Here is a 15,165-nt window from a genome sequence, read left to right on the forward strand (position 1 = left end):
TTCACCTAATAATGTCTTTCACCTTGACGACTTGTAAAATCATTTATGCGCATTGATTTCAAGTTTTCCTTTTTCATTGTTACTAGTAACTTAGGGGAAACCATCAATTGTAGCCTCATATCTTCAAGGTCTTTAACTTGTTTTGGAGCTTAGGCGAGCCTATAATCGACCATTCAACTTAAATGTGGAGCTTAGCAAGCATCGTTTGTGACTCAGCAACAATGGGATTCGAACATGTGATGGCTTACTCAATGCGACCAAGACTGGTCAGACGCGTTGGAACAACTCGTGCAATAAGGAATGGTAGGTTGAGATGATGAGATAAAATGGTTGGCGGTTGGCATCATTTGGGGGATCGCACCATCATCATGGATTCATGTTCAATGATATCATTGTTGTTGATGGCTGATCGCTTCCCGCTCCCGCTTCCCGCCATTGCAAGGTCGCTTCCCGCCCCCGCTTCCTCATCTCATCGCTTCTTCTTTTCAATTTCATGTCCTATTTACTGGCAATTGACATATCAATGCCTGCGTTTTTTACTAGGGTTAAAAAAGAACCAAGAGCCCCATTTTGTTTACTAGTCACAAATTTTCAGATCCAAAGTTTTATTAACATTACGAAGTCGGCAAAAAGGGAAAAAATCGCAACAAAGATATAAAAACATATTATTCTTACAATGCAACAACTATCTTTTCAAAAAGTTACCATAAAAATTTCGGCACATGATACATTCAACCATTCACACGATTGAACGCCACCAAGCATTTGATTATCGTTTAAAGACAAACTTTTCGTTTTGTTTTCTTATAGATTGGAAAGTACTTTATGAAAGGTGGACTAGTAGATGACTTGCTTTGTTAAAAAGTTAATCACTCACTTATGCTGCGGATTACAGTCATATGGCACAAAGAGTAACGCTAGCGAGAATGAAACTAAAGAAGTGTTGTTGACACAGCACCATCCCCACTAGTGGCGCTACTTCCCGAAAATTGGGTACCAAGATTAAGATCTGGATCAAATCTAACTCATTTAACTCTCTAGAAGTAAAACAGATTATGCAGATCTAATCTGGCTTCCAGAACTCACTGATTAGGATCCAGATTCGAATATACTCCACACCATCTTGCACACGGTTTTGAGGGAAAGGTAATTGTCAAATCCAAAAGACCGTTTCTCCATCGGCTCCTGGTAGTCATTTTTAAAATTCTCGAGGATATATCAAGAAAATTATTTTCAGTATCGGTTGCGTGTCGGGCAGGGTTAAAAGGCTTAATTCTTCTGTATTTTCTTGGTAAGAAACAAGGGGACGTCTCTCTCTCTTTATCTTCTCAAAGCGTCACCACGAAACTCGCTTCCTGTTTTCCCAATGCTTCATAGCCGCCGCCACCAATTGCATGGGTAGGTTCATCGATGCCCCCATGTATGGATACGTTCGCTACCATCGTCCTAATTATGATCCAACATCATCATCATGACCATCAGCGGTGTCATCGGTATATTTGAGATGTGCATCTAAGAGGGTGCATATTCAGGAGGTTCCGTTCTGGCCCTTCTTTGTCAGGAGAGGATCAAATCAACTCCCAGGAAACCGAAAGAGGAGGATGGGTCTGTTCAGAAAGATCGCTAGTCTCTTCGGGATCATCAGAGACGATGGCCATGATCGGGATGGTGGCGGTGGTCGTCGTCATCACGACCCTGATGGCGTCAATCCGAATGTTGGCGTGAATGCTAGGTCAAACGGAGGGTTCGGCGTCAAGGTGCCCGTAACAGTGGAGAGGGCCTATCAGGGACCCGTCATCACTCAGTGCGATCATGGAGAAGGCGGAGTTCAGGTAGCATTGCTTTGCAGGTTTCCGTTGATTAGCGGGACTTGTTTTGCTTTATTATTGTCTTTTGTGTTAATATCGCTCGCTGGATTTAATTCTGTGGCGGAATTTTTGAAGTGTGGTTGCTTCTTCTTGAGTTTCTGCGGTTTTGGGGTTTCTATCGGAGAATTTCCGTTTGTGCTATATCATTGATGTTCGGGATTTGATGCTAGTGCACTTTTTTCTTGAAGTGAGTTTGGTTTTTCATTTATGCAAATTGTAGCTATCTGCATCAGAAACTCTGTTTATGTTTTTATTACTGTTGGAATTTAGTTCTGTAATGTTATTCCTGAAGTGGGTTCATCTTCTTATTTTGAAATTCATGCAAATTTTTGTTGTCCATGAAAGATTTGCAGCAGTCTTGGGCGTTTTTGGTGGCATTTTTGGTTTCTGTTTTCCCTAACATTTCTGTTCGGAGGTTCTTGGAGAATTTGGTGTCATGTCATACTTCCGTGCTGGAAATAAAAGTTTTCTCTTCTCCCTTGTCAGTATAGACTATAGCGTTTCGATGTTTTCTGATGAATTATTTTAATTTTTAGTACTCTTGAGCTTCCTGTTATTTTCATCTTCTCAACTGGAAGTTTGAAGCTCTGCTATTTATGGCATTTATGTTTGTTAATTGCTGCTTGTTACTTTGTCCGATTACTCCGTTTGAACAATATGGGATTTGGGAAGTATAGTCCATAAAAGTCTGGAAAGGAGTCCTGTCCAGCAGGCACCTGATGCTTTTACGGTCCAGTGTAATGGTTTTGTCACATTTCTTCCCAATTGTACTTGAAACTTGAAAGATCTCGAGGAATTTGTAAGAACGATAAAATAAGCAGCTGCGGATGTCTAAATTCTGAGAATTTGTCCACAAAGTGAGACTCTCCCTGGGTGTCTGTGGTTCTAGACTCTGGTACACAAATCATCAACTGTCACAAATCGTGATCCTCAAAAGCATTTGAACTGATACCTTGCTTCATTTAAAAGTTCGGTTCTACAGAAACGGTAGAAATGCTTACATGCAGTTGCTTCAATTAGAACTATAAAAATCCACCAAAGATATGGACTGAGAACTTGACCAAAGCAGGCTGTCTTTGACAAATATTTTGGACAAAATAGTGAAGAGAATGAGATATATCAACATTTCTTTTTATAACAACTAGGTTATACATAGTTTAATTTAAGATTGCCTAGATTAATTTATATTGAAAATTGAAGTCATACTTGAGTTTCACTATGACCAGCTAATTTCCAGCAGCACTTTTGGGTACGAGACTACGAGTGCCTGTCCTATCTCCAGTAATGTAGAAGAAAATACTTGTTACTCCGTAACATTGTTCCTTGTGTCATATTCTACACAGTGATCTTCTCTACCACTCTTCAAAATGCCTTTTTAATATTTTATAAGGTTCCTAGTTTCTTCCTTTAACAGTAACATCTGTTTCCCTTTTTTTTGTCCTCTGTATGTTTGAGAAAGTAATAGATTCATACACATGCACACACACAAATAAAAAATGCCATCCACCGAAACAAAAAAGGCCCTTCATACAAGCATTTGGCTGATCTACTTTTTTTGCATGACATTCTTTATCATTCTGGTTTGTCATTCAATACGTTTTCCTCCCTGAGGCCTCAAGTGAGTTGTTTTCAAGAATAGTGCACTGCTAATTAAACCAAGTTTTGTTAAACTTGGACGGTTAGTTGAACTTTTTCTAATACCGTCATGTTTAATGCTTCATTTTCTGACAATTGTTTAATATTGGTTTAAAAAAATATTGACTCTATTGGTACGTTATATAGATTATAGAAGAGTTTAGTGATTAATGAAGGGATTTTGATGTGCATGATCCATTAATGTGCCATTCTTATTCTTATGTTTGTTATCCGGTGTTTGATTATGCGAGGCAGCAGGATGTTATTAATTTATTACCTAGTGAAATTATAATAAATTTATAGTCATTCTTAGGTGTCAGAGGTGCATTCTTTTCTGTGGTTTTTAGGTTTAGAGATCTTTAGATTCCAATCATTGACATTAATCGATACATGTAAAGGTAGTATGCGAGACAACATTGATCATTAAACAAGCAACAAATGCCATAATTTATTATGCTTAGAACTGGAATTCTAGTCTTTGAACTTCAGAGCAGGACAAATTAGGACAAGCTTAAGTCTGGATAACCTCTCGGCTGATCAAGGTCCTGCATTGTCCAGGTGGATTTCATATTTGGTGTGAATATTTGGATTGGCTGTTTTAGATTATATACAGGATATTCAGCCGATTCCTTAAATACCTGAAGCTATGCATAGGAAAGCTAATGGGAATCTCTCTACCAACTATGAATGCACATGCTTCATAGGTAAAGATCCTACAAGTGGTGAAAGTTCTTTCAGAACTAGTGTCTCGCTGTTGCTGAGAAGCGCAATAGGGACCACCTTTTATTCTTACATTTACAGCTTGTGATGCTTTTTGGCAACAGGTTCATCATTTGGTAGAGCTTATGGAATCTTGGGCAATTGTTCCTGTCTGCCAGGATGCACAAGTAATTGGTGCCATTGTCTTTTCTCATGAATGAATCTGTACTTCAATTGACAAGAGTGAAGTTGAGACTACTATTAATGATCTGAAATGTAGGTTCAAGTAGATTGCTGTCAGTATAATCTGACAACATGGCTCTGTCACTCAACATAGGAAAAATTTAGCATCTAATGGCTGTGAAATGTAGTTCAATCACTAAAAATGTTCATTTCTCATTTGAAACTATGGGAACATTATGCTTCTTAACAGTGACACCTTGAGTGCAAGGACGGAACTTTTTTTATTAGGGTGTGTAGTTTGTAGAACCCAATCATTGAGGTAATGATCTTATAGTTCACAAGGGGAATGGTGCAACTAATTGGGCTGTAGTTAGTAGGCTGTCTTTGGATCCATGACATCACTGCAAGTTGAAGTGCGCAGCCTTGAGGCACTGAAAGCAAGACCTATAAGTAGACGAGAGGTTGAGTGATAGCTTTTCCTTTTTTCTGTGTGGTTTTCTTCTTGGTGGTAGGACAATTTCTACATAGAACAGGCATCAAAATGGAGTATTTCTTGTTACAATTATCTTGGAGCTCACGTTGCACCAAATTGGTATATGCGAATTGCAGCTATTTGGTTTACTGCAAGAAAGATGAGTGAACTAAAAATAGAAGCGTGTGTTCAATGACAGACTTTTTGTAGTAACAGAGCAGGTGCCACTTTTTCATCTGTTTTCTGTAGGAACTGTTTGCAGGCTTCCATGTTCTTGCTTATCTCAAAAACAGAGCAGCATATAAGAGTTTTTGAACCGCCACAAGTTACCCCGAAGGCTAGTCTTTACAGGCCACGTTGTATTGTTGGTTGTCCTCCTGAAAATACATTTGGTTCGGTCTCTTGGTGTTGGATCTATGCTTTTATGGTGCAGGATATTGTTTGTCATATTAAAAAGTTCTGATCATGTCATGGCTTGGTGGAGTCGTGGACACTCTTGTCGAAGTCGTGGACAGACTCTTGTCGAAGTCGTGGACGGACTCTCTTCAAGTTAGCGTCAGTAGATACTAGATAAAGACGCACTTGATACTAGATAGAGACTCACCACCCACGTTGAGACCGGTGAGTCTTACACTGATATGGTGATCTCACTCGGTCCATTGCTGTAGTAATTTGGTGCCTCTCTGGGGACAATGTTGGACTTACGAGGCAGGCACGCAGGTGCATTCAACAGCAACGACGAAGATGCAAAGCAAAATTTTCAGGCTCGGTTAGTCTTGTGACTTCAGATCAACGGATTTTAATTCAGGAAAATGAAAGCTCTCGCTGTCAGACATTTGTGCCTTTTGGGATTGCAGCATAACTATGTATGGTTAAGTTCAAAACGGTGAGGAATCTGGATCTCGACGTGACGAGACGTCTACCAGGAACATTTCCAGCCTGATCACAGAATGGAAATATGCGAGAAATCCTAGCTCTCTTCTGCAGCTTCAAAGCTTTAACTAACAGAAACTTTGTTTCTATTTCTTGGTATTGGAAAATTTATGATTGGTTTGTCCTTTTTCTGGTATTTGAGAATGCATGTGATTCCTCTGTTTTTTTCCTCTGTGGGTGTTTTAAGTGACTTGTCAGTCCTTTTCCCTGGTATTCGAGAATGTATTTGGTTTGTCCCCGCCTCAACAATGTTGTCCCTAGCAACTAGCAACTCTCTTTGTTGTGACCAGAATCATGGTTATGTTCATTTGTGAACTTGTTTTTCAGTTTTCAATGCTACCGGACGAACTACTAACACAAGGCAACATGCAGGGCTTTAGATGGTATGCTAAGCGGCTACGGATTGACGAAGATGGAGACGTAGCAGAGGAGTTCTTGGAGGAAGTCTTGCCCGAAAGTTCATCTCAGGCAGCCATGGACAGCACGCCTTCAAAATCACAATCACAATCCAGGTTCATTGTCCGGCGCTCAAGCCGGCCAGCCAGAGTAAAGAGACAGGCAATTGTTCAAGATGGAAACATACTTCAATGTGTAGACTTTAACGGGACATTGATATGGGTGTAAAACACTTATTTGTTTTTTTAGTGACATTTCCATTATCGTACTCATGACGAACGTAGTAGAACCAAAGAAGAAGATTGATCATTTTGGTTCGCAAACACAAGACCTTCACAAACAAAAACGATTATCCACACTACATCCTAATCAAAGGAAGACACCTAGACAAGTAACAACAAAGAGACGGTAGAACAAGAGAAAAATGATCAGACGCGCTTGGCAGAGGGCTCCGTTCCAGTCGCCGGATACTTCGAAGCTACAGTTACCGTTGCCGGGAAAGCTGCGCCTGTGGCAGCTTCAGTGGTGCCGTAACCTGAGGCTGGTGGCTGAGTGGTGCCGTAACCTGAGGCTGGTGCCTGAGTGGTGCCGTAACCTGAGGCTGGTGCCTGAGTGGTGCCGTAACCTGCGGCTGGTGCCTGAGTGGTGCCGTAACCTGCGGCTGGTGCCTGAGTGGTGCCGAAACCTGCCTCTGGTGCCTGAGGGGCGCCATAAACGCCGGCGGTGCTAGATGGGTGCAGGTCGGTGGATGGTGCATAAGCAGCGGCCGCCGGATGCACTCCAGCGGTCTGTCCATGGATGCCATGCACGCCCGCCGTAGCTTCATGCTTTGCCCGCTCTCTTTCGGCCTTGTGCTGCAGTTTGGCCTCGTGAAGGTGCATCTTGGCCTCAGCCACCTTGGCTTCCTTGCGCTGGTGTGCCATCTCTTTCTCGCCTTCTGTCCTAGCAGCCGCCTTCTCTGCCTGCAAAATTTGCCGTAACTCAAATCACATTTCTTGAAAACAGAGGGTCGTCAGTAAATTAGTAATCAACAAAAGGGTGCCCTCTTCGTTTCTCTATGTTAATAAAATGAACAATGAAAATGTCATCATAGTTCTTGGGTGTTCAATAGTTTAGGAAAGAACCATCTATTGCTTTAATATAAGAAAGTGTGAAGGCTTGATGGTACCAAAATCTACGTTAGTAACCCACTAATTGTAAAAGTGAAAAACATAAGTTGTTAAATCTGCACAAAGTTTGATCCCCAAAAGCGAGGAAATTAACTCATTTCAGTCAAAGCTTAACAACCTCTAAAACTTATACAATGCTCAATTGAGGTGAACGAACTGAACACATCCCGTTTCTACTTTCGCTCACCAAAGATGATGCACTGTTGGTGAACAACTTGTAAAGCTTCACTGATGAACTCATCATAGAAACAGAATGAAGGAGAGCCTGTTACGAGCTGAACAGAAGCTAAGCTGGTCATTTTTCTTTCTTTCTTTTTCCTTTTGCTGAGAGGAGTTCCGTATTGACTTTTAAGTTGGTGGAAACGACAGAAGATCGCATTCGCACGGTTAGGTCTGTAAGGAAAACAAGAGGGAAGCAGAGGATGGTTGATAGTTCACAACAACCACTGCTCGTATTCCGCCTCTTTCCACGTTTTACCATACCTAATGGCTCTTTGAACCCCTACTTGGCCCTTTGGTACTTGTACCAAGACGTGAAAATGGAAGAACATCAAAAGAAGAAGAATATACGAACAGAGAAGCACTAAGAAACATTTAAGAACCTTCTCTTCGGCCTTGGCCTTCTGAATCTCAACATTAGCCTTAGCTGAGCTCATCACGTTGCTGATCTTCTCCTTTGCGGCCTGCATGTTTTCCTTCTCTTTTCTAACGTTCACCAAACCTCGATAGATACCTTCGCAGTCGATCAACAGCAAGCTCTATGCGTATGTGCTCGTTTTCTGTTCGTCCTCCCTTCATCCTTTATATCGGCGGAAGAAAGGGGAGGGAAAGAGCGAGATCGTCAACGTGTCTACCGGTGGCAGGTGACGAACGTAGCTCTCTGCCACGTAAAATATAAAGAGGATGATCGCCAACTGCAATGCATAGGTGTCGATGGACAAATGAAAGTCATAATAGAGCGGTGGAGGCATCTGTTTATCCCGCAGAAGTTGTTTGTGTCGTACTGCACCAATTAGATTCGGACATACCATGGTAGCCAAGCACGGTTTAATGAAATGCGACTAGAGCTACCACTTTTTTTTTTTTCCTTGAAATGAAGAGTTATTTGGAGATTTGATTAGACACAGTACACTCAGGTCTTGAAATACAAAGTTATTTGGAGGCTTAGATAGAAGCAGTACACTGCAATGTATATATTGTTTATAGTTCAGATAAAGAGTACCCAGAAAATTAATACCTACAGAAATCAAAAGAACGACTGGATTTTCACTGATCCATCAATTAGACCAGTAATACTACGTCATTTTATACCTGTAACGTTCATGGTGAGCTCCAAACGAACTTAAACGGTTTCAGCTGACAACATGGGAAGATTGTGATAGATTGGAAACTTAGTTCCGCTTGCAATAAGACGTGATTTAAGATTCTATCGGTTATAAGTTTGACAGCAAACGTCCACTTCCAGCTGTCGTTTCTTACGTGTGGGTGTAGGTGTAACCGATATTGCCTTTATATAAATTTTAATTATATGATTCGCACGACAAATTGCGAATTAGTGCGGAGAGGACTAACATCGCGTGCTTTACCACGGTCTATGTCGTCGGCAGGGGAGAGAGAGAGAGAGAGAGAGAGAGAGAGAGAGAGCCATGGCCTTCCAATTCGAGGAGAGAGAGCTTCTGGCTTGCTGCGGGAGCACAAGATTCGCTCGGGAGATGGCAAGGCTCTCTCCGTTCGCTACTTATGATCAAGCACTAGAGATGGCGAGGGACATATGGTTGAACAATGTAAGCCTCCACAGTCCCAGGCCTTCCCTTTCTCCTTCTTTGTCGTCTTCTGTTTGATTGAATCTGCTTTCGGTTTTCAGATGTTTTTTGTTAAAGGAAGGAGGTTTGGATTGGAAACCTTTAGGAGGACATAGAGTAGACGAGTAGCGATTATGTAGTGTCAACCGCTGTAGGCTTTCAACGATCTTTTGGGACTTCGGTTTTAGGCGAATCCGACAGGTGGTGATCGGTTATTTTCCTGTTTTGTGGAGATAGGATTGAGCCGATTAATGGGAGAAACTTGGACATGTCAACGATGATGGAATTTCGAAGCGCGAAGCAAATGTCCCAACTTATCTCTGGTTTTTAAAGGTGGCTGCGTTAAAGTTCCGCTTAGCGGGCAGAGAGTTTTCGTAGTATTGGGGACGCAAAGCTAGTGGCTCAAGAAGATTTTGCAAACTTTATGGGATTAATGCGCGTACGAGAAGGGAGGAATATCGATGATGCGTCCAGAATTTTCTTGGTCACTAAAAGGGTTACTATGCAACATACAGATTTTGGTGCGGAGAATTGGTGAAAATGAACAAAAAATGGTGTTTTCTGATAATGGTCATTAAATATCCAGGCCATTTGTCGGTCGTTAGCATGGTCTTATCGAGAATGCTAGTTATCTGCAGCTGGAGTATAGGCATGGCGAGATTAGGGTAAATGTAAAAGGTTAGTTTGAAGCAACTGACGTTATAAACCAAAATGAAGGGGAAGAAAAGCTTATAAAAGAAATTTCACAAGGTAAAAGCTTATAACAGAAATTTCACAAGGGAACTTCTAAGGTCTGGAGGATGATTCATATATCGAGATCCTGAGAAGGAAAACCTCTGTCGGTTCCAGATTTTGATCTTCGTGTCCCTAGGTAGAAGGAAAAGTGAGAGGTACTTGAGATTTTATGTTATTGTGCATGGTGATTTCTTTTGGGGGTTAGCTTTTTATCATTATATTACAAAGAACACCATGATTATCTCATATATTAGCTATTGTGAGTTAAGGGGAATATTGCTTTTCTCATTTACGTAGATCTATATGTCAAGGTTTTTACTTTCGTTAAGTACTCCAATGACTTAAGTCTGTACTTAGGTTGACACTAATGGATGGTTGGAGGCTTTCTCTGCTCATCCACAGATTGGAGAGACTCCTGCAAACCAAGAAAGCGGGATGCATGCACAGTTGAGTGTTCCCTACAAGTTCTATGTTATTTTGTTCACTTCCGTTCTGTGACATTAGTTCATAGGGGATATTAAAAATTGCTTACGTATTATTAATGTAAGTTTATATTGAATATTAGAAATGTCATGCTTGTTCTTTGCCGTGCTGTTATGGTTTCATATTCAATTAAGGCAAGTCTCGAGCAACCATTGGATATCTTAACTAATTGTTTTGAGAAAACAAGCATATACTTTGACAATTATTTAGGAGGCTAATAGTTGAGAATTGTATTATCCACTTTGTTTCTTTCACTTGCTTTTACTACCTACTTTTCTTCTTCCCCAAAAGTTGGTGGTTCTGGTTTGCTTTCTTTCACAGTCTTCTACGATTAGTCGTCTTGAAGCTTCTAATTTTGTAGGTGGTGTAAAGGAGAGCAGTCGATGGCTATGGCAACTGCAACTGCCTCTAATTTACAAGTACGACCTTTGCAGATTAATTTGTTCACTTCTTTTCCTCCCCATTTTCACTTTTCATTATCTTGTGAACCTTTTGGTGGGTTTGAAACTTTGAAGTGTTGTGCGAAAGAGGGAACGGACAGTGATTTGGTTTTGGCTTAGTTGTATGTAGGGTGTGGGGACTGGACGGGGCGGTTATTTTGAAACTTCAAAAGGGTTGTGTGTTTTAAACAATCTGAGCTGTAAAACTTTTTCCTTAAGCTGTCCCCTGCTCCATTCAAGCTCTTTAAGGCAGGAGCTTTGTCACAAGCTTTCATTGCGAGCTGGTATAATTTTCTAGCTGGTCAGGTCAGAGATACTTGTCTAGGTGAACTAGCTTTGGTAGTTGATTCATTTTCAACAGAGAAAGAAACCATGGACATTGTAGCTGCGAGCATCTCTCCACCCCTTTCTAGTTAATAGCATTGTACAGTATTTAAATGTCTGTAAGACTGTAACTAACATTTGATGTGTACAGGAACTTCATGAATGGAATATTCGTTACAAACAAAAATTTGGATTTATTTTCATCATATGTGCATCTGGGAGGACCTCAAATGAAGTACTTGTAGAGTTGAAGGTCAGATTTGTTGTTATCTTCTAAAAGAGTTTTACATCTCGTGTTGTTACTAACATTTGTTTTCCACATACCTTTCATGGTTTTTTTGCCTGCTGTTTACCTATATTTCAAGTCCTTAATCACATCTAGGTGCATGCTATGCTACTGTAGTTGTATTACAAGAATTAGTTTTGACTCTTTGGTTACTGCCACCGTTGCCAAATTTTGTGTTCATCTAACTTCTACACTTCTGGCTAGTATAGCCTATGGCTGAGCACCAATCCATGCTCTTCTATGTTGGAACCACCTCATGACAGCGCTAAGACGAGCAAATCATGTAGGAAGACGAAACAAGAGCATTATGTTTTCTGGATACTGTATCCTATACTGCTCAGCACTTGCCATTTCAAGAAAATGGAATATGTGCCTCATTGATACTCGTGGCAGTTTGTAGAAGTGACGAATTAGCTGCTCTCTCTCTTTTCCTTTCTTGTGCCTGCATGTGCATTCACATATTTGCCTGCACATTGACATCTGCTTCGTGCATGTTTATCTACGAGTTTAATTGTTTGTCCATGAGTGTCCTATAAATTGGTCTAAACTAGTTTGGTTTTCTTGTTTGATGTTGTGTCCTAGAGGCGCTATGTGAACCGGCCGATTGTTGAACTTGAGATTGCTGCTCTGGAGCAACTGAAGATAACTGAACTGCGCCTTGCCAAACTCTTCAAGTCTACAGAAGTTTCCCCCTTCCACAGTGGAGAACACAGTGAAAATTTGAAACCAAAAGGTACCCTTAAATGTAACCGCTTCTTCTTTACTTCTTACTGTCTTTGCACTTTGTATTCCACATTTCCAAGTACATGTTGTGCCTCCATATTAAACCTATTCAATAATTTTCCATTTTCCAGAATTGGTTATGTGATATTCCGAACTTGGTCCTTTTCTCTTCATGGCAATTTTACTGTGTCATGGGAGTTTATAAGCCACTAGAGGGATTCGAGTGAACTCTTCCTTGTACATGTGGGTCAACTATTCCAGGCATTATCTTGTACTCTGAACTTGGTTTATTCTTGGAAATATTGTATTTGGCGCTTTTCATCAAGTCTCATGCAATCCTTAGTTGTCTCTGACAGAGACATGATTTTGGGAACCTGGCCAAGTTGATCCATGGCTCCATCTTCCAGTACACTGCAAGGTTCACTAACAGTGAACTGAAAAGTTGTTGCCTTTTTTCGTTTTTCAGATTTTAGTGATAGAAGTTGGTATTTTGCTTTCAAATAAGAAAGTTTAATAATGGTATTCTTTTCATGCTGTAGTACTTCTGGTTGCAGATGAACGTTTGAACAAGATTGGAGCACATATAACGGCAGCTGCGCCATCTACCAGAACCCGCCCTCCAATCACAACACATATTTTAGATGTTTCGCGAGGATCCCCTGCATCTGGCGTTGAGGTTGTATTGCAGAAGTGGAATCGGCTAGAAAAGGAGCCATCATTTGATTCAGCAGGTTCAGGTGATTGGATCTTCCAGGGATCATCGGTCACTGATACGGATGGGCGAAGCGGCCAGCTGATGCCTATAGTTGATCACGTATCTCCTGGAATTTATAGGATCAGTTTCAATACGAGAAAGTACTTTCCTGGCGGGTTTTACCCTTATGTGTCAATCGTGTTCAAGATTAAAGAGGATCAAACATCCCAACATTTCCATGTTCCGCTGTTGCTGTCACCGTTCTCGTTTACTACATATCGCGGCAGTTAAAGAGCTCCTTGTTGCTGGTAAATAGCAACTTAAAGTTCTCTTGCTTGTTCTGCATGTATTCTTGACATTGAAATCTTAGGGTTTTTTTTTTTTTTTTTCTCTGCTCTAGCACGTATGATCATCTGATGCCATTTCGGAAGAGGGTGGTGCCTTTTCTCTACAATGTAATTTTTCTTGATGGGATTGCTTTGGGGATTCTGGCAATGCTTGTTTTATTATTCTCCGTTGCCAAAAAGGTCTGCTTATTTCATTTGTAAAGTGACGTAGGTTGTATTTCTGACTCGAGCTGCTTATCATATGTATTAGGATGTCCTTTCACGTAGAGCGACCCGGTGTTAGCGTTTGATGCGCAACAAACGTGCTCCCCACAACCTGGTTTTTCTGTTCCTTTACAGTTACAAGGTCACCTGGCAAGCATTCCTCACAGGAACGCGCTGGAGCACATTCCGTCCACCAGATTTGCGTCGACAGTAGATCTTCAGAAGAGCACTAATGAAACACCCTCCCTTTTCCCAATGGCTCTTAAGCTTCCGTATGATTTGGATCTTGCTTGTTCATTGATCGATCTATTTTAAGGGCATACTATAGCTGGGGGAAGAGGCGTGTTTCTTAACTCAATTCCTGTGGACATTATATCCTTTTTTATTAACTCAATTCCTGTGGACATTATATCATGAAACCTCTCATTTTTTCAAAACATTTTGATTGTTAGGGGTTTTATTGTAAAATATTATAAATTCTATCCTTTCTTTTCCTTCCTTTATTTATGTAGTCCAAACAAACATGAGTCTTACATGAGTCTTTCCTTTTCTTTCTATTCAAACAAGTTTTTAATCAACTTTTTTCTTTCCTTTCCATTTCCTTTCTCTTCTCTTTCTTTTCCTTTCCCTCTATTCCTTTCTCTCCATTTCCCTCCGACCAATCCTTTCCCTCTATTCCTTTCTCTCCATTTCCCTCCAACCAAACAAAGCTTAAGAAGTGGCACCGGAGTTTTTTTTTTCTTCTCTTTTTTTTTTTCTTTTTTAGGGGGGCCGTGGGAAAGCTCCTTTCTCTCTCTTTTCCAAGCAGTAGGTCGTAATCCACTCACTCAAACGGGTATTGTAAACAAATATTGAGATTGATGTGTAATAACAGATCTGATAAGCAAATATAGATTGATGTGTAATAACAGATCTGATAAACGTAAATTTTGGTGCACGAACGGATGAAATTAATATCGGAAGCAGAATCATTGAATCTTCGTGAAAACCTTGTGAAGTAGGACACCCCTTCGATTGGAGAGAAATCTCTTTAATTGTCTCTCAACTTGGCAGATGGTCTCTCAACTTGGAAAATAGTTTACTGCGTGCCTGCAATTGGCGAGATGCTGTCGACGCAGAGGGTCCCCCCAATTTGGAAATCTGGAGATTTCATTTCCTTGATTCTTTGCTTATTCATGTTCCTAGTCTGATATTAACGATGAGATGGTCGACGCGGTAATTACATAACTGATGAATTGCGAATCCTTCACGATCGTGCAGCATGTGGAGAATGGTTCTACTTTAGCGATTAGGGGCAATTTGAATCCCAGCTTGGAATAATATTAGAGCAAATCTACCACCATAACAAGGATTGTATCTTACAGAACTAAAAACAGTGCTATCATCTCAACGTGTTGTCGCAGCCAAGTTGATCTTTACCAGTAGTCCCTTTAGTTTTGTTGGTTTTGCGAAATTCCTTGGTTCTTTTATAGGATGAAAAGCCTAACGCTGGACCAGCAGTGGCGGATCCATATCTTTACTTTCATATCACCGTGAACTATGTGATTGTTTATCTATATTGGTCCCGGTTAAAGTATGAAAGTTTTTCAATTAGTGCTCGATGAGCTAAAATTTTTGGCTGTCCAAGGTTCCCCCATGTGTTTAATCCAGATGATGTATGCCTTAAAACGGCAAAAATCTCCAAGCAGTTGCAGTTATGTGGAGTGTTGACATTCTGGAACCTCGGTTTCTTGAATTGCTTATTTGATCGATCCCGGGTGTGTGTGTGTGTG

General features: G+C 40.7%; 3 protein-coding genes across 9 annotated transcripts; 2 read left to right on the forward strand and 1 right to left on the reverse strand.

The window, feature by feature from the left end:
• The first annotated feature begins 1,307 nt into the window (after positions 1-1,307).
• Positions 1,308-6,454, forward strand: LOC116252078 (uncharacterized). 2 transcript variants are annotated; one of them, XM_050077224.1, is made up of 2 exons: positions 1,308-1,832; positions 6,118-6,454. In XM_050077224.1, the coding sequence occupies exons 1-2, from the start codon at positions 1,602-1,604 to the stop codon at positions 6,412-6,414; spliced, it is 528 nt and encodes a 175-aa protein (XP_049933181.1). In that variant the 5' UTR covers positions 1,308-1,601; the 3' UTR covers positions 6,415-6,454. The 2 variants fall into 2 exon arrangements, with proteins under 2 accessions (XP_049933181.1, XP_031481988.1); XM_031626128.2 differs by having other exon boundaries at positions 6,163-6,454.
• On the reverse strand, positions 6,430-8,110 carry LOC116252077 (late embryogenesis abundant protein 6). Of its 2 annotated transcripts, XM_050077223.1 has the most exons (3): positions 7,958-8,110; positions 6,812-7,148; positions 6,433-6,721 (listed from the first exon to the last, which is right to left on the reverse strand). In XM_050077223.1, the coding sequence occupies exons 1-3, from the start codon at positions 8,042-8,044 to the stop codon at positions 6,615-6,617; spliced, it is 531 nt and encodes a 176-aa protein (XP_049933180.1). In that variant the 5' UTR covers positions 8,045-8,110; the 3' UTR covers positions 6,433-6,614. The 2 variants fall into 2 exon arrangements, with proteins under 2 accessions (XP_031481987.1, XP_049933180.1); XM_031626127.2 differs by having other exon boundaries at positions 6,430-7,148.
• A 798-nt stretch (positions 8,111-8,908) lies between these two features.
• Positions 8,909-13,818, forward strand: LOC116252100 (uric acid degradation bifunctional protein TTL). Of its 5 annotated transcripts, XR_004172066.2 has the most exons (8): positions 8,909-9,139; positions 10,250-10,338; positions 10,737-10,794; positions 11,291-11,392; positions 12,008-12,158; positions 12,688-13,150; positions 13,243-13,297; positions 13,440-13,818. XR_004172066.2 is itself a non-coding variant. In XM_031626166.2 (7 exons), exons 1-6 carry the CDS (start codon positions 9,002-9,004, stop codon positions 13,131-13,133), a joined length of 984 nt encoding a protein of 327 aa, XP_031482026.1. In that variant the 5' UTR covers positions 8,909-9,001; the 3' UTR covers positions 13,134-13,150; positions 13,440-13,812. The 5 variants fall into 5 exon arrangements, 4 of the variants coding, with proteins under 4 accessions (XP_031482026.1, XP_031482025.1, XP_031482024.1 ...); XM_031626166.2 differs by lacking the exon at positions 13,243-13,297 and having other exon boundaries at positions 13,440-13,812; XM_031626165.2 differs by lacking the exon at positions 13,440-13,818 and having other exon boundaries at positions 13,243-13,391.
• The last annotated feature ends 1,347 nt before the right edge of the window (positions 13,819-15,165 follow it).

Source organism: Nymphaea colorata, chromosome 4 (assembly GCF_008831285.2).
Source record: "Nymphaea colorata isolate Beijing-Zhang1983 chromosome 4, ASM883128v2, whole genome shotgun sequence".
In the NCBI taxonomy this organism is placed as follows: domain Eukaryota; kingdom Viridiplantae; phylum Streptophyta; class Magnoliopsida; order Nymphaeales; family Nymphaeaceae; genus Nymphaea; species Nymphaea colorata.

Coding starts and splice junctions, on each gene's coding strand:
- LOC116252078 (XM_050077224.1), top strand. CDS start 1,602: ATGGGTCTGTTCAGAAAGATCGCTAGTCTCTTCGGGATCATCAGAGAC. Junction 1,833..6,117: donor ATGGAGAAGGCGGAGTTCAG/GTAGCATTGCTT, acceptor CTTGTTTTTCAG/TTTTCAATGCTACCGGACGA.
- LOC116252100 (XM_031626166.2), top strand. CDS start 9,002: ATGGCCTTCCAATTCGAGGAGAGAGAGCTTCTGGCTTGCTGCGGGAGC. Junction 10,795..11,290: donor CAACTGCCTCTAATTTACAA/GTACGACCTTTG, acceptor TGATGTGTACAG/GAACTTCATGAATGGAATAT. Junction 12,159..12,687: donor TGAAAATTTGAAACCAAAAG/GTACCCTTAAAT, acceptor TTCATGCTGTAG/TACTTCTGGTTGCAGATGAA.
- LOC116252077 (XM_031626127.2), bottom strand. CDS start 8,044: ATGCAGGCCGCAAAGGAGAAGATCAGCAACGTGATGAGCTCAGCTAAG. Junction 7,149..7,957: donor AGGCCAAGGCCGAAGAGAAG/GTTCTTAAATGT, acceptor CAAATTTTGCAG/GCAGAGAAGGCGGCTGCTAG.